Source organism: Rhinatrema bivittatum, chromosome 10, assembly GCF_901001135.1.
Source record: "Rhinatrema bivittatum chromosome 10, aRhiBiv1.1, whole genome shotgun sequence".
NCBI lineage: Eukaryota > Metazoa > Chordata > Amphibia > Gymnophiona > Rhinatrematidae > Rhinatrema > Rhinatrema bivittatum.
The window spans coordinates 85,378,682-85,399,836 of NC_042624.1; the positions used below are offsets into that span (position 1 = coordinate 85,378,682).

General features: G+C 47.4%; 1 protein-coding gene across 1 annotated transcript in view; it reads left to right on the forward strand.

Moving 5' to 3' along the window:
- The first annotated feature begins 361 nt into the window (after window positions 1-361).
- LOC115100206 (box C/D snoRNA protein 1-like) overlaps window positions 362-21,155 on the forward strand; it is a 108,060-nt gene continuing 87,266 nt past the window's right edge. Inside the window, exons 1-4 of the mRNA XM_029618525.1 lie at window positions 362-732; window positions 8,078-8,143; window positions 8,246-8,352; window positions 14,719-14,804. Coding sequence (XP_029474385.1) covers window positions 515-732; window positions 8,078-8,143; window positions 8,246-8,352; window positions 14,719-14,804 — 477 coding nt within the window. The 5' untranslated portion in view covers window positions 362-514. The remainder of the gene's footprint in view (window positions 733-8,077; window positions 8,144-8,245; window positions 8,353-14,718; window positions 14,805-21,155) is intronic.

Consider the following 21,155-nt stretch of genomic DNA (forward strand, 5'->3'; position numbering starts at 1 on the left):
ATAAGGAAGACGGACTCTCCCCATTCCCTATTTTCCATTGTCCAGTCGTGGTCAGCAGAAAAGTTGGCATCCTTAACCGGCCCTGACTCTCCCCAATTTAAATTTCTTGTTTCCCATGAGAAAATTCAGAAGATATGGTAAATTCTATGTATGTTAGAATAAAATGCCCTCCAAACAATTAATGAGGCGAATGGGTACAATGTTTCTTCCGTTCTAAAGCGTTGTCGTCCTCGTCAGTCTTTTCGAGGGTTTGCCCAGATCAAAGATGGCCACCATATATTTCTACCCCCAACTGCCCGTGCGACAGGAAGGAAACGCCTTCTATTAAGCTGACTCTCTTTGAGGCAATGTTTACCGTGCGGTCGTAAAGTGACGCAAGGAATGCCCGAAATGAATTACGGCACCCACAAGCACATGTCTGTTTGGGAGCCGAGTATGATTTGCCGCGCGAAGATGGAGGAAGCGGTTGCTGGATAGTGAGCGCTCTGGAGGAAGTTGTCGGATATCGCCGGGGATGGAGGAGGCACTGAGACTGGGACGGGAGCGTTCTGAAGAAAGTTGTCGGATATCGCCGGGGATGGAGGAGGCGCGGGGGCAGAAGCTGTCCGAAGAGAACCTTGGGGTGTCTCCGGAGATGGAGGTGGCAGCGGGACGAGAGCTCCCTGGGGACAGTTTCTGCGTATCTGAGACCGCAGATGCTGTGGGCCTTAAGCGCAAAATGTCTCTCTATAGGTGAGGAAAGCCACAGCCTTGGTCGGAGGTGTGCTGCTGCGGCCCTAATGTCGTGCCTCCCCCCAACCCCCCTACCTAATAATGTCTCTCGCTTATGAAGGAGGCGGGAGGGGCTCACGTATTTTACCTATTATAAATTGTACCTATCTGATCAATGACCTGTGCTGCTGTGATCATGGACTAAGACAGCAGACTGACACCTGGAAACGACGTTATAGTTTACCCTGAAGATAACTTGTTTAGTAACATATTATGGTAACATAGATCACGACAGAAAAAAAAATCAGCTGGCCTGTAAAGTATGTCCAGTTATTCGTATCCACGCTTCACACATATATTCGATTTAGAAACATAGAAATGACGGCAAAAGAAAACCAAATGGCCCATCCAGTCTGCCTAGCAAGCTTTCACACTATTTTTTTTCTCATACTAATGTTACTCTTGGCCCTTATTAGTAACATTTTGGTTCTAGTTACCTTCCACCTCCTCCACTAATGTAGAGAGTAGTGCTGGAGCTGCATCTAAGTGAAGTATCTAGCTTACGGGTCGCTACTGTAACGTGCGGTTGAAGATTTCCCGTCTGTAACGTGCTGGGAGCGCACAATTCGGACGCGTAAGGCGATTCAGCGATACAGTCTCCAGTTTCACGCGTCCTTAGCGCTTTTTAAAACAGACACATAACCCTTTCCGCAAGCAGCATGTATATGCTATGTAAATGAACGAATTAGCTGTATAATGAAGGAATTAGCTATTCCCCTCCAATACTGTGACGTGCGCTCAGATTATCTCCTTTGTAACCCGCTATTTTGCCGCGTCCTTAACCTGTTAGTTTACCGCCACCCTCTACTTGGTGTTAGTGTGGTGTTCGAAAATTAAAACGGGAATAAAGTGTAAAAAATGGTGTAAAAAAAGTGTAAAAACATTGCTTACCTGCCCTGGCCCCGTCCGGTCTCCGGTGCAGCCCCAGTCCTGTCCCCTCCTCCCGAAGCAAAAAAAAACAAAAAAAACCCGAAAAAGTAGCAAGGCTCGGGCCTGCTACGGTAGTCCCTTCTCCCTTCTCCTCTCCTCCTGATTTCGGCGCTCAAGGCGGCCGGGTGGGCGTGCATTCATCCAGGCAGAGGGAGCCGGCGGCGAAAGCGGCCTCCGGCTCCCTCTGCCTGGATGAATGCACGGCCCCCGCCGGCAGTGAATGAATGCCTGTGCGATTTCGGCGCTCAAGGCATGAGCGCCGAAATCGCACGGGCATTCATTCACTGCCGGCGGGGGCCATGCATTCATCCAGCGGCCCCCGCCGGCCGCGAATGAATGCCCGTGCGATTTCGGCGCTCAAGGCAGTCACATGACGTGACGTCACGCCTTGAGCGCCGAAATCGCACGGGCATTCATTCGCGGCCGGCGGGGGCCGGGCATTCATCCAGGCAGAGGGAGCCGGAGGCCGTTTTCGCCGCCGGCTCCCTCTGCCTGGATGAATGCACGGCCCCCGCGCTCTATACAGTAAAATGGGTTGCGCGGGCCTAACGCTTGCCTAAGGCTTCGCAGCCGCGGCATGCATTTGCATGCAATTAGAAGAGAGTATCGGGCGCTAGGTGAAGAGAACCGTGCGTGCGGGGAGGAAGGATGCGCCTGGCAATGCCACACTCTTTCTACCGCGGTCTTACAGTATCGAGCCGTAAATTGGTTAGGGGTAGTAACTGCTGCAATAAGCAAACTACTCTCACCCTTATTTGTTTACCCAGCCTGTGCCATTCAGTCCTTGTTGGTTGTTGTCTGAATATAATTCCTCTTTTCTTTATCCCCCCCCCGCCGTTGAAGCAGTGAGTTGTGCTGGATATTTAAAACATTTTTTGTTGGCCTTTATTGGCATTTTATATATATATATATGCTATCAGAAGTGATTTAAAATAAAAGGGAAACATCAAAATATTAATAACAGTAAAAATAAATTGTAGGGTACAGAAGGGACAATATAGAAGACAATTTCCAGGTTTTGATGCTGGGTGATATTGTCCCTTGACAGATTATTTCTAGTCTGATGGCAGGAAACATTTTGCTGCTGTTTCTCCTGTTTCCCCCAGGATTATACAGAGTTTATCCTGCTCATTCATTTGTTGGAAGCTTTTTATTTTCTCTATTCAGTTCTGGGAAATGTATATCACCAATATTTTCTGGGGTCATTTTCAAAAGGATTTATATGTTTAAACCTGGGTTTTACACATGTAAATGGGCTTTTGAAAATTGTTACAGTATGCCATTGAATTGCCATTAGGTTTTACAGGCATAAATAAGAACATAAGAACATAAGAAAATGCCATACTGGGTCAGACCAAGGGTCCATCAAGCCCAGCATCCTGTTTCCAACAGTGGCCAATCCAGGCCTTAAGAACCTGGCAAGTACCCAAAAACTAAGTCTATTCCATGTAACCATTGCTAATGGCAGTGGCTATTCTCTAAGTGAACTTAATAGCAGGTAATGGACTTCTCCTCCAAGAACTTATCCAATCCTTTTTTAAACACATACTAACTAACTGCACGAACCACATATACTAACTGCACGAACCACATTCTCTGGCAACAAATTCCAGAGTTTAATTGTGCGTTGAGTAAAAAAGAACTTTCTCCGATTAGTTTTAAATGTGCCCCATGCTAACTTCATGGAGTGCCCCCTAGTCTTTCTACTATCCGAAAGAGTAAATAACCGATTCACATCTACCCGTTCTAGACCTCTCATGATTTTAAACACCTCTATCATATCCCCCCTCAGTCGTCTCTTCTCCAAGCTAAAAAGTCCTAACCTCTTTAGTCTTTCCTCATAGGGGAGTTGTTCCATTCCCCTTATTTTGGTAGCCCTTCTCTGTACCTTCTCCATCGCAATTATATCTTTTTTGAGATGCGGCGACAAGAATTGTACACAGTATTCAAGGTGCGGTCTCACCATGGAGCGATACAGAGGCATTATGACATTTTCCGTTTTATTCATCATTCCTTTTCTAATAATTCCCAACATTCTGTTTGCTTTTTTGACTGCCGCAGCACACTGCACCGACGATTTCAATGTGTTATCCACTATGACACCTAGATCTCTTTCTTGGGTTCTAGCACCTAATATGGAACCCAACATTGTGTAATTATAGCATGGGTTATTTTTCCCTATATGCATCACCTTGCACTTATCCACATTAAATTTCATCTGCCATTTGGATGCCCAATTTTCCAGTCTCACAAGGTCTTCCTGCAATTTATCACAATCTGCTTGTGATTTAACTACTCTGAACAATTTTGTGTCATCTGCAAATTTGATTATCTCACTCGTCGTATTTCTTTCCAGATCATTTATAAATATATTGAACAGTAAGGGTCCCAATACAGATCCCTGAGGCACTCCACTGTCCACTCCCTTCCACTGAGAAAATTGCCCATTCAATCCTACTCACTGTTTCCTGTCTTTTAGCCAGTTTGCAATCCACGAAAGGACATCGCCACCTATCCCATGACTTTTTACTTTTCCTAGAAGCCTCTCATGAGGAACTTTGTCAAACGCCTTCTGAAAATCCAAGTATACTATATCTACCGGTTCACCTTTATCCACATGTTTATTAACTCCTTCAAAAAAGTGAAGCAGATTTGTGAGGCAAGACTTGCCCTGGGTAAAGCCATGCTGACTTTGTTCCATTAAACCATGTCTTTCTATATGTTCTGTGATTTTGATGTTTAGAACACTTTCCACTATTTTTCCTGGCACTGAAGTCAGGCTAACCGGTCTGTAGTTTCCCGGATCACCCCTGGAGCCCTTTTTAAATATTGGGGTTACATTTGCTATCCTCCAGTCTTCAGGTACAATGGATGATTTTAATGATAAGTTACAAATTTTTCTAATAGGTCTGAAATTTCATTTTTTAGTTCCTTCAGAACTCTGGGGTGTATACCATCCGGTCCAGGTGATTTACTACTCTTCAGTTTGTCAATCAGGCCTACCACATCTTCTAGATTCACCGTGATTTGATTCAGTCCATCTGAATCATTACCCATGAAAACCTTCTCCATTACAGGTACCTCCCCAACATCCTCTTCAGTAAACACCGAAGCAAAGAAATCATTTAATCTTTCCGCGATGGCCTTATCTTCTCTAAGTGCCCCTTTAACCCCTCGATCATCTAACGGTCCAACTGACTCCCTCACAGGCTTTCTGCTTCGGATATATTTAAAAATGTTTTTACTGTGAGTTTTTGCCTCTACAGCCAACTTCTTTTCAAATTCTCTCTTAGCCTGTCTTATCAATGTCTTACATTTAACTTGCCAATGTTTATGCTTTATCCTATTTTCTTCTGTTGGATCCTTCTTCCAATTTTTGAATGAGATCTTTTGGTTAAAATAGCTTCTTTCACCTCCCCTTTTAACCATGCCGGTAATCGTTTTGCCTTCTTTCCACCCTTTCTTAATGTGTGGAATACATCTGGACTGTGCTTCTAGAATGGTATTTTTTAACAATGACCACGCCTCTTGGACATATTTTACTTTTGTAGCTGCTCCTTTCAGTTTTTTTCTAACAATTTTTCTCATTTTATCAAGTTTCCCTTTTGAAAGTTTAGCACGAGAGCCTTGGATTTGCACACTGTTCCTTTTCCAGTCATTAAATCAAATTTGATCATATTATGATCACTATTGCCAAGCGGCCCCACCACCGTTACCTCTCTCACCAAGTCCCTGTGCTCCACTGAGAATTAGATCTAAAATTGCTCCCTCTCTCGTCGGTTCCTGAACCAATTGCTCCATAAAGCTATCATTTATTCCATCCAGGAACGTTATCTCTCTAGTGTGACCTGGATGATACATTTACCCAGTCTATATTGGGGTAATTGAAGTCTCCCATTATTACTGCACTACCAATTTGGTTAGCTTCCCTAATTTCTCTTAGCATTTCACTGTCCATCTCACCATCTTGACCAGGTGGACGGTAGTATACCCCTATCACTGTAGTCTTCCCTGACACACAAGGGATTTCTACCCATAAAGATTCAATTTTGTATTTAGTCTCATGCAGGATGTTTATCCTTTTGGACTCTATGCCATCCTGGACATAAAGCGCCAGACCGCCTCCCAGGTGCTCTTTTGTCACTGTGATATAATTTGTGCCCCCATATAGCACTGTCCCATTGGTTATCCTCTTTCCACCATGTCTCTGAGATGCCAATTATGTCTATGTCATCATTTACTGCTATACCTTCTAATTCTCCCATCTTACTTCTTAGACTTCTGGCATTAGCATACAAACATTTCAAGGTTTGTTTTTTGTTTGTATTTTTATTCTGTTTTTTAATTGATAGGGATAAGTTAGAATTTTTTAGCTCAGGTGAGTTTTTAGTTACAGGCACTTGGACTACTTTTCTAATTATGTGCACTTTATGTGCACAAATAGACTTTTGAAAATTGCTATAGTATTAAAATTGCATAGTTAAATATAAAGTTTCCATTTTTAAAAGCTATTACCCTTTCCAGTACCGCAGTATTTAAAATTGGAAAACCAGTGTGTACTATTTTTTTTATTTTTTTTTTTGCTGATTACACTTGTATACATTTTATATGCTCAGGATTAGTTCAAGAGACAGACTGAATGCAAAAATAAAATGGGGAAAAACACTGGGATTTATAGAACGTAAAATGCAATTACAAGAAAAGATTTGGATTTTTTTTATTGTGAATCCTTGATTCTGTGTGGGGTTTTTTTTTTTTTTGTGAGATGTTTGTTTACAAAACCATCAAAAGGAAAATGTCATGAGGAGAATTATTTGGTGGAAGGAATGAAAGAGGGGGCTTGCGTGCTCAGCAATATGAAATTTGGTGGGGCCAATGAGAGGAAAAAGCAGGCCAGTCATTGGAGAGTGGAGGTATAACTGCATCAGACTTTGTTAAATGAAAACAGTGGAATGACTGCATTGAATTGTATTAGGCTGCCATGGTTAAAGCCTAACTACTCTGGGGTAACTTGTATGGAGCGGCAGTTACAACCCTAAATGCATTGGTACAAATGCATCCAGTTTCCAATGAGACTGGTGTCATTTGCACGGCACAACAGTTAAAACTTTAAAAGTGGTGGTACAGGTGTATCAAGCTTTCAAGAAAGCTGTTTTAATCAATCTACAATGAGAGCAGGGTTAAAACCCAAACATCATTGACCATATGGAGAGGCTGGATGCTTTCAGACAGTCTTGCTAATTTTGTTGATGGTATGAATATTACAAAACTTACTGGTAAGAAATCTGAGGGCCTGGATGTTGAATTAAATTTGGGACTGTAGGAATTTAAAGAGGATGATGACAAAATCCTGGAATAGCCTGCCAGCAGAGGTAACTGAGGCCAGAACTTGTAATGGAATCTGGATATGCTTGGGTTAGTTATGGTAGGGAAAAGGTTGAATCAGGCCATAGGATAACCAGTTTGACACTGTCCAGCCTCAATTCCCCAGACTTCAACTGGGTTGGAGTGGTAACTAGGTACTATCCAGAAGGCTGATTAAAAAAAAAAATAGGCATGAGCACACTGTAGAACATGGGTAGCCAGACTGGCACCAGCAGGCTAAACTTTCTAGAAACCAAATGAGTCCATGCCAGCAGGTTGACTGGGTACTGTCCGGCAAGGCCACCAGGCTTTAGGAAACTTGATGTTCGAACAGTAGTCTCTCTGGTTTTGGTGACTGGATTGTTACAGGACTTAGAGGTGAGATTCAGAGAGATGGGGGTAAGGCTGATGGATGTGGAAACCTGGCTGCTTACTTGTGCAGCATGGAGAACCAAGGAGGAAGACAAAACCTGACTGGCAGACTGGCTTCTGCAGAGGGCAGATAGTATATGTCCTTGGCAGTATGGACCAGAATAAATGTGCAGATTGAATGGGTTAGTTGGCCTTTTTCTACCATCTTTTATGTATTTTACTATGCTTTTGGAGTTGGCTGTATAGCAACTTCACCCTCTGGTCTCTTTATGGAAATTGTCCCAGATTACGACGTAGCCAGTTCTGATCCCCTTTCTCTTATTTGCAATTTGTACTCTGCTCCCTGAGCAGAAACATTCGAAAAAATATCCTGCTGGGCTTCCTTTTTAAAGCGAAGGGGAGGCCAGAGTATTAGAGTATGTTCTAAAATTGTGGTGCATTCCAGTGTATAGCAATAAAAATTTAAGGTGGGAGGGGAGAGGTAATGGGCTCTGACACTTGCTTATTTTTGTAAATTTGTTTTGGAAAGATTGCTGGGTTGGTGCCATAGTGGTAAAGACATGAAGATTGTTTATTAAATCATATTTTTGCATAATATAACTACAGCACTGTGTGTTTTATCTCTTGTTTTATCTTAAAGTTGTGAGACCTGTGGCTCTGAAGAAGCAAAATACAGATGTCCACGTTGCATGAAGTACTCCTGCAGGTAGTCTGTTTTTAGTTTTTGTTATGTTCTTTCTTTTCTTGCTCGTGCACAGAAAATAAATCGGGCATGCACTTTTTTTTATTTTTTTTAAATCCTTTTAAGCTTACCTTGTGTGAAGAAGCACAAAGCTACCATCCGATGCAGTGGTGTCCGAGATAAAGCAGCATTTGTTTCCATAAGCCAGTTTGATGAAATGACTCTACTTAGTGGTAAGTGGATGTTCATCAAAGCACTGCTATGCTGAATCGAATCAAAAGTATCTACCTACCCCTGTCTCTAAGAGTGGCAAGTATCAGGTACTGAGAAGAGTTCTTGTATAAGAGGCTGGGCATATGTACAGTCGTGTAGTGATGAATCTAGGACTGTACCCGGACAGGTGTGTCCGATGGCCTCTCATTGACTTACCTTTCACAAATTTGTCTCCACAACATCCTATTTATTTAAAGGTATTGATTTATATCCCGCACTTCGACAAAATTCAAAGCGGGTTATGGTAAAACACTCAAAATAAAACTAAGACACGACAAAAAAAAAAAATAGATGTGCCAGAAATCTTTCTAAAAGCTGTTTGTGAACTGTAGCCAACAACTGTAAAGACCTAAGAGGATTCAACTTGGAAGGCCGCCTGACAGAAGTTTTTAGCGGCTTTCTGAATGTGGGAGTGCAGGTAGCTGTTTGCTATTCCAAAAAATAGGTGTGGCCACAGAAAAAGCTCTATCCATCCTCTCTCAGCTAAATGGACTGCTCATAGGGAAAGAATATCCAGCTGTCCAGATTGTGAGGATCATGGCGTATGGGTCCGAAGGACTGCAGCAGTCCATGAGGTCTCAATATGTAACTCCTTTTTAGTGGACTTGCAACCACAGAGGTGGTAAAAACCGTGGTTTCCCTGTCTGGATAATGGAGTACAGGAGGAGGGGGTACAACCTGGCAGAGACTCAGCAGCCAGGCCAGTGAGAGGGAGGAGCAGCTGCAGCCAGAGGTGTTTCAGGTTAGGTAGAAAAGGAAGCAGGGGTCTGGGGGAGAGAATATTTATTTATTTATTTAACATTTTTATATACCGGAGTTCATGTAGCAAAATTACATATCACTTCGGTTTATATTTTAACAGTAACAAGCATGTAAGAATGCGGATACATTAAACAAGGGAAATAACATGGATAAATGTGGGCAAGAAACTGATGGGAAGAGTCGGGGGTAGATGATTGCTTTTGGCTGCTCTATGCTGTGCTTCCACCAAAGCCCCCAAAAAAGAAGAAATCACTGAAAGCAAAATCCCATTTCTTTTTTTCCCCCTTTTACCTTCAGAAAAGCAGAAAGAACAAAATAAGCAAAGAAACAAAAAATTAGAGCAAACCAAATGGGGGGAGGGGGGAAGCATTGTAGGCAAAAAAAAAAAAGCAAGTGAAAAAAAACAGAAGTAAATTTATAAGAAAAAATTCTTATTTCCCCCTAACTCCTAAATATTTTGGCTGGCATTGAAGCTTTCTAAATATCTTTCCATCCCTGCACAACGAGATGTTTCTAGTGCATGAGCTCTAGAGACCACTTATGTCTCTTCAGATAGGACACATCTGAAAAAGGAATCTAGATGGTTTTGGCATCTTGTGAACTACTTTTTTTCTTTTTTTTCTTGTCTAATAAAAGGTATCACATGGTACAGAAATTCTAGTTTCCTTTGACAATGTGTGCCATAAGTTAGCTCTGTGTTGTGTGAAGAAATCCGTCCATTTGTTAATATTAAACCTGCTGGATAATTTCATTGGGTACCTTCAGTTTTTGGGGTTTTTTGTTTGTTTTTTAATGAATCAGGGACCGATATTCAAAGCCAATCCATCAATCTACATAAGAAATTAGCCAACAAGGGCCTCTATTTGAAAATTTGCCACCTCCGAGCAGATCAGTGTCACTGGCTAGATTTAACAACTTGCATTGATTTTAAAATCTCTTGTATCCTGCACCCTCCAAAGTTCAGGGCAGGTAACATAGAAACATCCATAAAAAGAAATTCATAGTAAAAATCAACACATACATATATATTTAAAGAAATAAAACTTATAAAAAATGACAGGCACATTTGGGGAGAGGGGGGGAGGACATATTAACTGATTAACCGCAGGAGTCTGATGTTAAATCTTTGAAGGCTTGATTGAAGAAATGTTTTTAGGGCTTCCTCGAATTCCTCTGAGTTACTAATATTGAGGAGTTGGAAAGGAAGGGAGTTCCACAATGCTGCAGCAGCAGTTGAAAAGAGACATTCTCTCGTGCAGTCAAGACGGGTGTGATGTGGTGAAGAGATATCGAGTAACAGCTGTGATGAGCGTAACGTTCTGCTGGGGGTATAGAAACGTGAGTGTTGCTTGTGTCCAAGGGGAGGTGATGTTATATATTAGATTATGGATAATGGTGGCCAGTCTATATCGAATTCTCCATGTCACTGTTAGCCACTGGAGAGAGAACAAACTGGTGTAATATGATTGCATATATTGGAAGCGGTCGAAAGCTGTGCTGCTGCATTTTGCATAATCTGCAAGGCGTGAAGAATGTTTTGTGGTAGACCAATGAAAAGTGAGTCACAGTAATCTATTGATGGGGGGAAAAAATGAAGGATTGGAGAAAAGTTCTGAAATCATTCTGATCTAAATACGGTTCAATGTGTCATAGCATCTTTAATTTCAGAAACCAGGTTTTTGTAATGTGTGAAATGTGGTTTCATGGACAGAGGTGAGTCAAATGTGACCCCTAGGGTTCTGTACCTTCTTAGATATATGGAGAATTTGATTATTGCAATGACTTAGAACGAGAACTTCAGGTTTTGGTTTTTTTTTAAGGTTTAGTGCTAGCCGGTTATGGGAGAACAAACTTTTTATGATTGAAAGGCAAAATATAGCAAAGTCAGCAGTAGCAGTTAATGAAGTTTTCAAGGGAAAAAAGATCTGAATGTAGTCTGTGTAGATTTTGAAAATGAGGCCAAGAGTTGAAAGGTGAGGTCAGGGAGGAGCTGTGGCGAGACCAGAACCTTGTGGTACACCCATAACAATGGTGTGCCAAGAAGAGGAAGAGTCCATCTGCACTTGGTAAGACCATTCAGAAAGATAAGAGGAAAACAAAGAGTGTTAATCCTGTTTCTTAAATAAGCAGTTCAGGCAGTCTTTTAAATTTAAGCAAAACGCTTTATTAGTGAGAGATGTAAGAAAGCAATACAGAATGTTATATAAAACTAAATAAAATCAATCAGGCAAATAAAGTATAAGATAAGATTCCGTAGGGACTAATATCCAATCTGCTATGCTGAACAGCCAAAAAGTTAGCAGAAGTGAATACCAGACACTGATCATTTGCTCTAGTCACACTTTTATACCTTTTCTTATCTTGAACACACCAGCATTTCTTGTTTGACTATATAGGGTATTTCCTCTGCCTTTCTTTGTATATTACTTTCTTGTATCCTGAGTACACATCCATCACAGTGCTTGATATCTATGTGTTACTTGGCATATGCATATCTTAACGAAGGAAGTCTCCTGATTGTTCAGAGTCTGAGGTTCAATACACAACCCGTCAGCATTTCCTCATTAGGAACAGAGAAACAATACACAACTTATTATTCCTCAAGAGCACCGGTCAAGATATTCCGCCATCATTCAAACGGGTTAGGAGGATGCTATGGTTTATTGTATTGAATGCTGAATTTACGTCTAGTAGAATTAACATATAACAAGTACCCATGTCAGATCCTCTGAGCATGATATCAGTGCTGTATAAGAGAAGGATTTCTGTATTGTTATAACGGTGGAAATCAAATTGATATTGATCAATGACTGAATTTTTGTCACATTCTGTTAACTGAACTAGAACACATGATTCCGTTACTTTTGTAAGGAAAAAAGTGAAGATTTTGGACGAAAATTAGCTGGATCATTGAAATTGGAGACGTTTTTGCTTGGGTAAAGGATGAACAATTGCTTTTTTCCTGTCGTGTAGCCAGATGGACTCAGAACAAATGGGTATAGTATGCTCGTGCTAGCAGTTGGAGACGGATCTGACGTCAGTGCGGGTGTATATATACCCCCACAGGAAGCGTAGCAACTTAGTAATTTCCGTCTCCAAAGCAGTTTGGAGAGCCTGCACGCTCGCTGAGCGTGTTTCCAAATCTACTTTCTACGCGGACATGAGAAGACTACTAGCAGGGGAGCCCCTTCCCCTGCCTCCTCTTCGGGACCTTCTACGTCAAGGTCCCATACTCCACGAGGATCAGACTCAATTCTCTCTTACGGTCTGGCCATTGAGAGGGCTAGACTGAAGAAAAGAGGTTACTCGGAGCCCGTGATAGATACACTTCTCCGAGCACGCAAGTTTTCCACTTCCCTCACCTACGTAAGGATCTGGAGAATATTTGAAGCATGGTACGACACTCATGGCACCAATCCACATGCGACCACAATCCCTATTGTTCTGGATTTCCTGCAAGATGGGCTTCAGAAGGGTCTCTCCCTAAGCTCCATCAAAGTCCAGGTGGCTGCACTGTCTTGCTATGGTCCCAGGAGGGATGGCAAGACCATTGCCACGCATCCAGATGTGTCTCGCTTCCTGAAAGGAGTTAAGCACATTCGTCCGCCAGTGAAGTGGCCAGTGCCTTTGTGGAACCTCAACCTTGTTTTGGATTTCCTCGCAGGATCCACCTTCAGACCCCTTCGGGGCATGTCTCTGCGTTCTCTAACCTTGAAGATGGTGTTCCTATTGGCGGTGTGTTCCACACACCGCGTCTCAGAGCTACAAGCGCTGTCCTGTCGTGATCCCTTTCTCAGAATCACTCCAGAGGCTATCCATCTTCGCACGGTTCCCTCCTTTCTACCTAAAGTGGTCTCACAGTTTCACCTTAACCAAACTATATCCTTGCCTACCACGGCGGGTTTGAAGAAATCTGAAGAAGGGCGTTTGCTACGCTATCTCGACATCGGCAGAATGCTGCCCAGATATCTGGAAATGACACAAGAAGTACGAAAGACGGACCATTTGTTCGTCCTGCACAGTGGGAAACGACAAGGGGAAGCGGCCTCTCGGCCCACCATAGCCCGCTGGATTAAAGAAGTCATCAGAGCAGCTTACGTGGAGGCTGGGAAGTCTCCACCTCTACAAGTCAAGGCTCATTCTACCAGAGCACAAGCGGCATCTTGGGCAGAATCCAGGATGCTGTCGCCTGCAGAAATCTGTAAAGCGGTGACGTGGTCCTCCCTCCATACCTTCTCCAGGTTCTACCATCTGGATGTCCAGGCCAGGGAGGACACAGCATTTGCGAGGGCGGTCCTACAGGGTCCTCAGGCAGCCTCCCGCCCAGGCTGGGAGTAAAGCTTTTGTACATCCCATTTGTTCTGAGTCCATCTGGCTACATGATAGGAAATGTTGAGATTACTTACCTGATAATCTCGTTTTCCTTAGTGTAGACAGATGGACTCAGCATCCCGCCCAGCTGCCTGTGTACATGGGTTTCACCGATTCAAGGTAAGCCATGTCATCTGTTTCCATAAGAGCGTACACTCTACCAGGTGTCAACGCCTTCCGGTTGGGAATGCTGGCGGTCTCCAGCTACTATCAATCGGTCAGGGGAATCCTGTTTCACTTTTCACTGAGCGTCAGTACACACACATCCATAACAGCTTTTGCAAGGAAGATTACTAAGTTGCTACGCTTCCTGTGGGGGCATATATACACCCGTGCTGACGTCAGATCCGTCTCCAACTGCTAGCACGAGCATACTATACCCATTTGTTCCGAGTCCATCTGTCTACACTAAGGAAAACGAGATTATCAGGTAAGTAATCTCAACATTTTTTAAGATGTGAAGGCATGTAACCTGAAAATAGAGAACGGTTAATGATTTGTGTTTTTGAATCCAAAATTATGTGACTGGAAAATTTTAGTAGTGCTGTTGAACAAGGGTTTAATGGTGAAGATGATGAGTTAAGCATGTTAATGGTTTGTAATACCTCGGTAGTGGTTACTGGTTCAGATTTGGTTCAGAGACTGGGTTTGTTTGTAAGGGGTGTATATGCTGGGAAAAGTAGCGCCAATGTTGGCTATCTTGTCTGAGAGAAATGAAGCAAACATTTTGCATGAATTCTGGGCAGTCCTGGGAATATGGTTAGGTCAGGGGTACTGACTTAGCGGTCTATTGCCAATCTTCAGCCCTAGTCGGGTAGGCTAGGCAGCTCTGACTGGCTTTAAATCTAGCTAGCTAGAGTTAGGTGACTTTTCAGCTACAGCTTAGCTGCCTATGTTTAAGATGAGCATGCTGTTAAAAAGATCCCCCATACTGAATTGTAGTTCATTTCCTTTGTGCCGTTTATGACTTTCTGTTTATTTTACATGTATCCTCTCCTTCGCAGTCATATTTGAAGAGTCCTGATATTTTGAGTTCACTTGCTGGTACAATTGCCCTTTCATGATCTTGCTCATATGTTTCCCTTCATTGTGCCCTTTTAAGACTAGAACCGTCCCCAGTTTTCACATGGCGCAAGTAAACGAAATAAGAGACACTTTTTTTTTTTTTTTCCTTTCCTTTCTTCAAAACTCAGACTATCGTTTTCTGGAAGATGTGGGAAGATCTTCTGATTGCGCTGCCAGAGATGTTTTGCTGCACAGACCAACGAGTTGTAGATTTGTAAGTAGACCAATGCAGATAAAGATTCAGAGGCAAGAGATGCCAACATTTTCGGGGACTGGGTGAGGATATTCTGACATCTCTTTGGGAGGTGCTGTCCCTTTCAAGTCTGAATGAGCCAGCCAGACTGACCCTGACAGTCACTCTCTCCCCTAAAGACTTTTCTGGGAAAAGTGCCCCCATGCCTGCTTCTGTTGTGCAAGTCATTTTTGCCAGAAAAAGAGCAGAGAAGGCAAGAGCTTCAAAGAAACCACTAAAGCCGGGGTCCTGTAAATGGGCTTTTTAAAGCAGCAGTGCTGTGATCAGCCTCATGGCCTGGCTGGAGTAGAGTTCAAGCCTTTAGCCCGATTGGGGCTTGGGCACATTTTGAAGCAGATCTGCTTTGAGATCCAGGAAAGGGGAGGGATACAGTAAATGGAGCTTTCCCTGTACGTACCTGGATCAGTCCAGACCGTGGGTTATGTCCCCAATCCAGCAGATGGAGTCAGACCAAAACTCTGAGGGGGCGTCACCATAAGTACTACTACCCCCTCTGCAGGAGTTCAGTATCTTCTGACTCCAGCAGATGCGAGTAGGGGAATCTGGGCTTGCTCCCGATTGCCAGTAACCTTCTTTTGTTCCTCTTGTTTGAGGCTTTCTTCTCTGTGTTGTTAGCTTTGGATCAAGTTGTATTTCTTTCAAAAAAAAAAAAAAAAAAAAAAAAGTTAATTAGTTAATTGGGGAGGCGTGGCTCCTTTCCTGTGCTCTCTGCCTCCTTTGCTTCTCTCCCGGCTCTAGTCTGCGTCCGTACCGAGGGTAAGTCGCATTGCCGTGTTTTTCTTGGTTGTAGTTTCTCTTGCAGCTCGGCTGGACGCGACGGCTGGTGGGACCGGCCTTCTTGGCGTTTTTGTTTTTGTTTTTTTTTTTTTTCTCTCCCTCCCGCAGCCATTTTGCCGGCACCTCGTGAGCGGCAGGGAGCAGGGAGATCCTCTTTAGCGGGTTGTGAGGCCAGGACGGCCCCCCCGCGGCGCCGCTTTACCTTCGGCGGGTAGTGCAGGCCATCCGGGCCCCCCCGCAGCGGCGCGCCGGCTCGCGGCCCCCCCCCCCCTCCCCCGAGGCTACTCGACTGTTTTGGACTGCCGGGTGTGTTTTTTTTACTCGCGCCTGTCATGCCGCGGCCGTCGCGTTGCTCGGCCTGCGGCGAGCCAGGATCGCGTATTTCAAGGGAGGGCATCTGTGCTAGATGCCTCCCAGGGGGGGAAGGTTCGTCCGGGCTCCTAACACATTTTTCAACGTTGGCTTTGCCCGGGCGGCGTGGGCCGGCCCCTCCCCCATTCTTGGCGGGAACGGCGGCCATTTTGCATGCGCTGCGTCCCGAAGGAGCTCCGACAGCGCTGGGGGATGGGGAGGCCTCGGAGGGCTCTCCCCCGAATTTACTACCGGAGTCAGATCCGGAGGCGGACCCGCAGGGGCGGGGTCCCCCGGGGTCCCCACCTGCGGAGGTCCCCCCGAGTAGACCGGGGTTTTCCCCGGAGTTTATCCGGCTGATGCACACGGCATACCTGCAGGAACTGGCTGCTCCTGCGGGACCTCCACCACCCAAGCTACCACGACCTTCGTCCCTCTCTCCGGCCCCCCCCGCTCCGGCGGGCGTGGGGGCCCCACAGCTCCCCGTCCACGCCCGGATCCCGGTGGGCTCGGGGGGGACTGGGTCGGCCCCAGTTTCCCCTGGATCGGACCCTGCGGCTTCGGGACAAGGGGACTCTACGTCAGAGGGAGAGGATCCACGCACGCTGCGCCTCTTCCAGCGGGAAGAGCTGGATGACCTAATCCCGCAAATCATTCAGGGGTTGGATCTCGATCCCCCGCCGGACCCGCCAGCTCCCGTCGCGCCCGCTGTTGTCACGTCTTCCAAGAAGGGGGATCCGGTCTTGGCAGCCCTTCGTCCGCGGGCGCGGGCTTTTCCCATTCACGAGTCTTTTCTGCAACTCCTCACCAGGGAATGGGATTTCCCGGAAGCTGCTCTAAAGGGCAGCCGCGCCATGGAGAGGCTGTACCCGCTGCCGGAAGATTTTCTGAATCTCATCAAGGTACCCAGGGTGGACTCCGCGGTGTCGGCGGTCACGAAGAGGACGACCATACCGGTGACAGGTGGAGCGGCGTTAAGGGATACGCAGGATCGCAAGTTGGAAGTCTTCCTCAAGCGAGTCTTCGAGGTCTCCGCAGTGGGGCTGCGGGCGGCGATGTGCAGCTCGCTTGCACAGCGGGCTAGTCTTCTCTGGGTGCAGCTACTGCTCACTTCTCAGGTGTTGCCACCCGAGGAGGCCGCCCAGGCGGATAGGCTGGAAGCCGCGGTGGCATACGGGGCTGACGCCTCCTATGATCTTTTTAGGGTCCTCGCCCGCTCCATGGCCTCGGTGGTGGCGGCGCGTCGGCTCCTATGGCTACGCAACTGGGCGGCGGACACGTCCTCCAAGTCGAGTCTGGGTTCCCTGCCTTTCAGGGGTAAATTCCTGTTCGGAGAGGATCTGGACCAGATCATCAAGTCTCTGGGGGAAAACGCGGTCCATCGCCTGCCGGAAGACAGGTATCGCTCCACCAGGGCATTTTCGTCCTCCCGGACCAGAGCCAGAGCACAAAGACGCTACAGGAATTACAGACCGGCGGCGTCTCGGCCCTCTACCCTCCAGGTCTCAGCCCTGGTCACGCTCCTTTCGCGGGCGCCGCCCCGCGCGTCCCGCTTCCACGGCGGGACAACCTTCTCCCAAGTCCTCTCAATGATGTTCAGCTCGCCCACTCCGCCGTCCCCAAGATTGGGGGGCGGCTGGCGTTCTTCTACAAGGAGTGGGCGCGGATCACCTCGGATCAGTGGGTCTTGGACACCATAGGACACGGCTACGCGTTGGAGTTTGTCCGCGCTCCCAAGGGACGGTTCGTCTTCTCCCCCTGCGGCTCGGCCATCAAACGAGGGGCGGTGCAGCTGACGTTGGACAGACTGTGGGAGATAGGCGCCATTGTGCCCGTACCCTCCGGAGAGGTGGGCTCGGGCCATTATTCCATCTACTTCGTGGTACCGAAGAAAGACGGTTCCTTCCGTCCCATACTGGACTTGAAGGAAGTCAACAAGTCCCTTCGGGTGGTCCGGTTCCGCATGGAAACGCTGCGGTCGGTGATCGCGGCGGTGCATCGGGGGGAGTTCCTGGCCTCCTTGGACCTGACGGAGGCCTACCTTCACATTCCCATCCGACGGGAGCATCATTGTCTTCTACGTTTCAAGATTCTGGATCAGCATTTCCAGTTTGTGGCGCTTCCGTTCGGTTTGGCAACGGCCCCGCGCACCTTTACCAAGATCATGGTAGTCGTGGCGGCTGCCCTTCGGAAGGAGGGCATCCTAGTCCACCCTTATTTGGACGATTGGCTCATCCGAGCGAAGTCTTTTCAGCATGGACAGGCGGCTGTGGCCAGGGTGATAGAGTTTCTGCAGTCCCTGGGATGGGTGGTGAACTTCTCCAAGAGCTCCCTCGTGCCCTCGCAGCGCTTGGACTTCTTGGGGGCGACCTTCGACACACGTCTGGGCGCGGTTTTTCTACGTCGGGACAAGGCGCAAGCCCTGCGGGATCACATACAGCGGTTCTCTGCATTACCAGCTCCCACCTCCTGGGACTATCTGCAGCTCCTGGGGGTCATGGGTTCCACCATCGACATGGTTCCTTGGGCATTTGCGCACCTCCGGCCCCTGCAACGAGCACTGCTATCCCGTTGGAAACCACTTTCGCAGGACTACCAGGTGATACTGCCACTGCCACAGTTTGCCAGGGACAGTCTGGCCTGGTGGATGGTCCCGGAGCACCTGGCTCGCGGCGTGTCCCTCGACCTACCGAATTGGGTAGTGGTCACCACCGACGCCAGTCTCTTAGGCTGGGGAGCAGTCTGCGACCGCAGCGCCACGCAGGGGACGTGGTCCGCGGAGGAGGCGAAGTGGTCCATCAATCGTCTGGAGACCAGAGCAGTCAGGCTGGCGCTTCTCCACTTCCTGCCACTCCTTCGGAATCGGGAAGTCAGAATCTTATCGGACAACGCGACTACGGTGGCCTACATCAACCGACAGGGCGGCACTCGCAGCCCGCAGGTCACGCTCGAGGCGGCGATGCTGATGCAGTGGGCGGAACGACATCTGGCCCGTCTGGCGGCCTCGCACATCGCGGGCGTGGACAACGTCCAGGCGGATTTCCTCAGCCGCCAGCTTCTGGATCCCGGAGAGTGGTCCCTCTCCGACGAGGCCATGCAGCTGCTCGTTCGACGGTGGGGCTCCCCCCACCTGGATCTCATGGCGTCCGCCCAAAACACCAAGGCTCCTCGGTTCTTCAGTCGCCGAAGAGAACGGGGGGCGGAGGGCGTCGATGCTCTCGCGCTCCCGTGGCCGGCCGATCTGCTTCTATACGCGTTCCCCCCGTGGCCACTGGTGGGAAGGCTACTGCGACGGATAGAGGCTCATCGAGGGACTGTCATCCTGGTCGCGCCAGAGTGGCCAAGACGACCTTGGTTTGCGGACCTCCTTCACCTAGTAATCGACGGACCCATCCGGCTGGGACATCTGCCCCGCCTTCTCCACCAGGGACCGGTATTTTTCGACCAGGCAGAACTATTCTGTCTTGCGGCCTGGCTTTTGAGAGGCGTCGACTTCGACGACGGGGATACCCGGAGGCGGTAGTGTCCACGCTGCTGCGTTCTCGGAAGACTTCGACGTCGGTGGCCTATGTGCGAGTCTGGAAGGTGTTCGAGCTGTGGTGTACCGGCCTGAACACAAGACCCTCGGAGGCGTCTGTCCCGCAGATCCTCCAGTTCCTACAAGCGGGGGTGGAAAAGGGGCTCGCTTACAACTCCCTTCGGGTTCAAGTGGCCGCTCTTGGCTCCCTCCTGCGCGACGGAAGATCACTGTGTCAACACCCGGACATCGCCCGTTTTCTCAAGGGGGTCAAGCATTTGCGTCCTCCTTTGCGGGATCCTTGTCCCTCCTGGAGTCTCAACCTGGTATTACGGTCCATGTCAGGACCACCGTTTGAACCGCTGCGGAATGCGTCGATCAAGGATCTCACTCTCAAGACTGTGTTCCTGGTGGCCATCTGCTCTGCTCGGCGGATTTCGGAGCTCCAGGCTCTGTCGTGTAGAGAACCCTATCTCCGGTTCTCCGATTCGGGAGTTTCTCTCCGTACTGTGCCCTCCTTCCTTCCGAAGGTGGTGTCTGCGTTCCATGTGAATCAGACGGTGGAACTTCCATCTTTCTCTTCGTCTGAGCCGAGATCTCTTCGTCTTCTTGATGTTAAGCGCACCCTGCGTATCTACCTGGAGGCTACGAATGATTTCCGGACTTCTGACCATCTCTTCGTCCTTTGGTCCGGTCCCCGGAAGGGATCTCAGGCCTCGAAGACGACCATTGCCAGATGGCTGAAGGCCGGCGTTGCTGCTGCCTACATTGGCGCGGGGCGGACTCCTCCGCCCGGCATTGTAGCGCATTCTACACAGTCTCAGTCAGCCTCTTGGGCGGAGACCCGCTCGGTCTCTTCGCAAGAAATCTGCAGAGCGGCTACCTGGAAATCGTTGCACACGTTCTCAAGACACTATCGACTACACCTCGCCTCTTCCGTCCATGGACACTTTGGCGAACAGGTTCTACGAGCGGGCCTCGCAGGACCCCACCCGGTTTAGGGACGCTTGGGTACATCCCACGGTCTGGACTGATCCAGGTACGTACAGGGAAAAGAAAATTATTACTTACCTGCTAATTTTCGTTCCTGTAGTACCATGGATCAGTCCAGACGCCCACCGCATTTGGGTCTTTCTCATCCTGCTCAGCTGTCTCTTTTGGGCGCTGATTCGGCTCGGCTCAGCTGGTATATGCTCAGCTGGTATATGGTAGTGTCTTTTCTGCTGTTTCTTTCACGTGTTCCCTGTTTCATTGTTTATCACTGTTTTCTTGGGGGTTGACACGCGATGTGACCTCCCACCCGTTGGTGGGACGGTACAGTTTTTCTCTATTTAAATTCAGCGGCTTCATGTTGCCGTCTTGTTTAAACTTGATCCAATGCAGGGGTTTTCTGTTTACTCGGGCTTTGATATACTCGATACTGAACTCCTGCAGAGGGGGTAGTAGTACTTATGGTGACGCCCCCTCAGAGTTTTGGTCTGACTCCATCTGCTGGATTGGGGACATAACCCACGGTCTGGACTGATCCATGGTACTACAGGAACGAAAATTAGCAGGTAAGTAATAATTTTCTTGTTTGACCCATGCCATTTTTTTTTGTACTGCAGAATCACCACAATCCACCCTCACGGGTGTGAACAATCAAAACCTACAGAAAAGAAACGTGA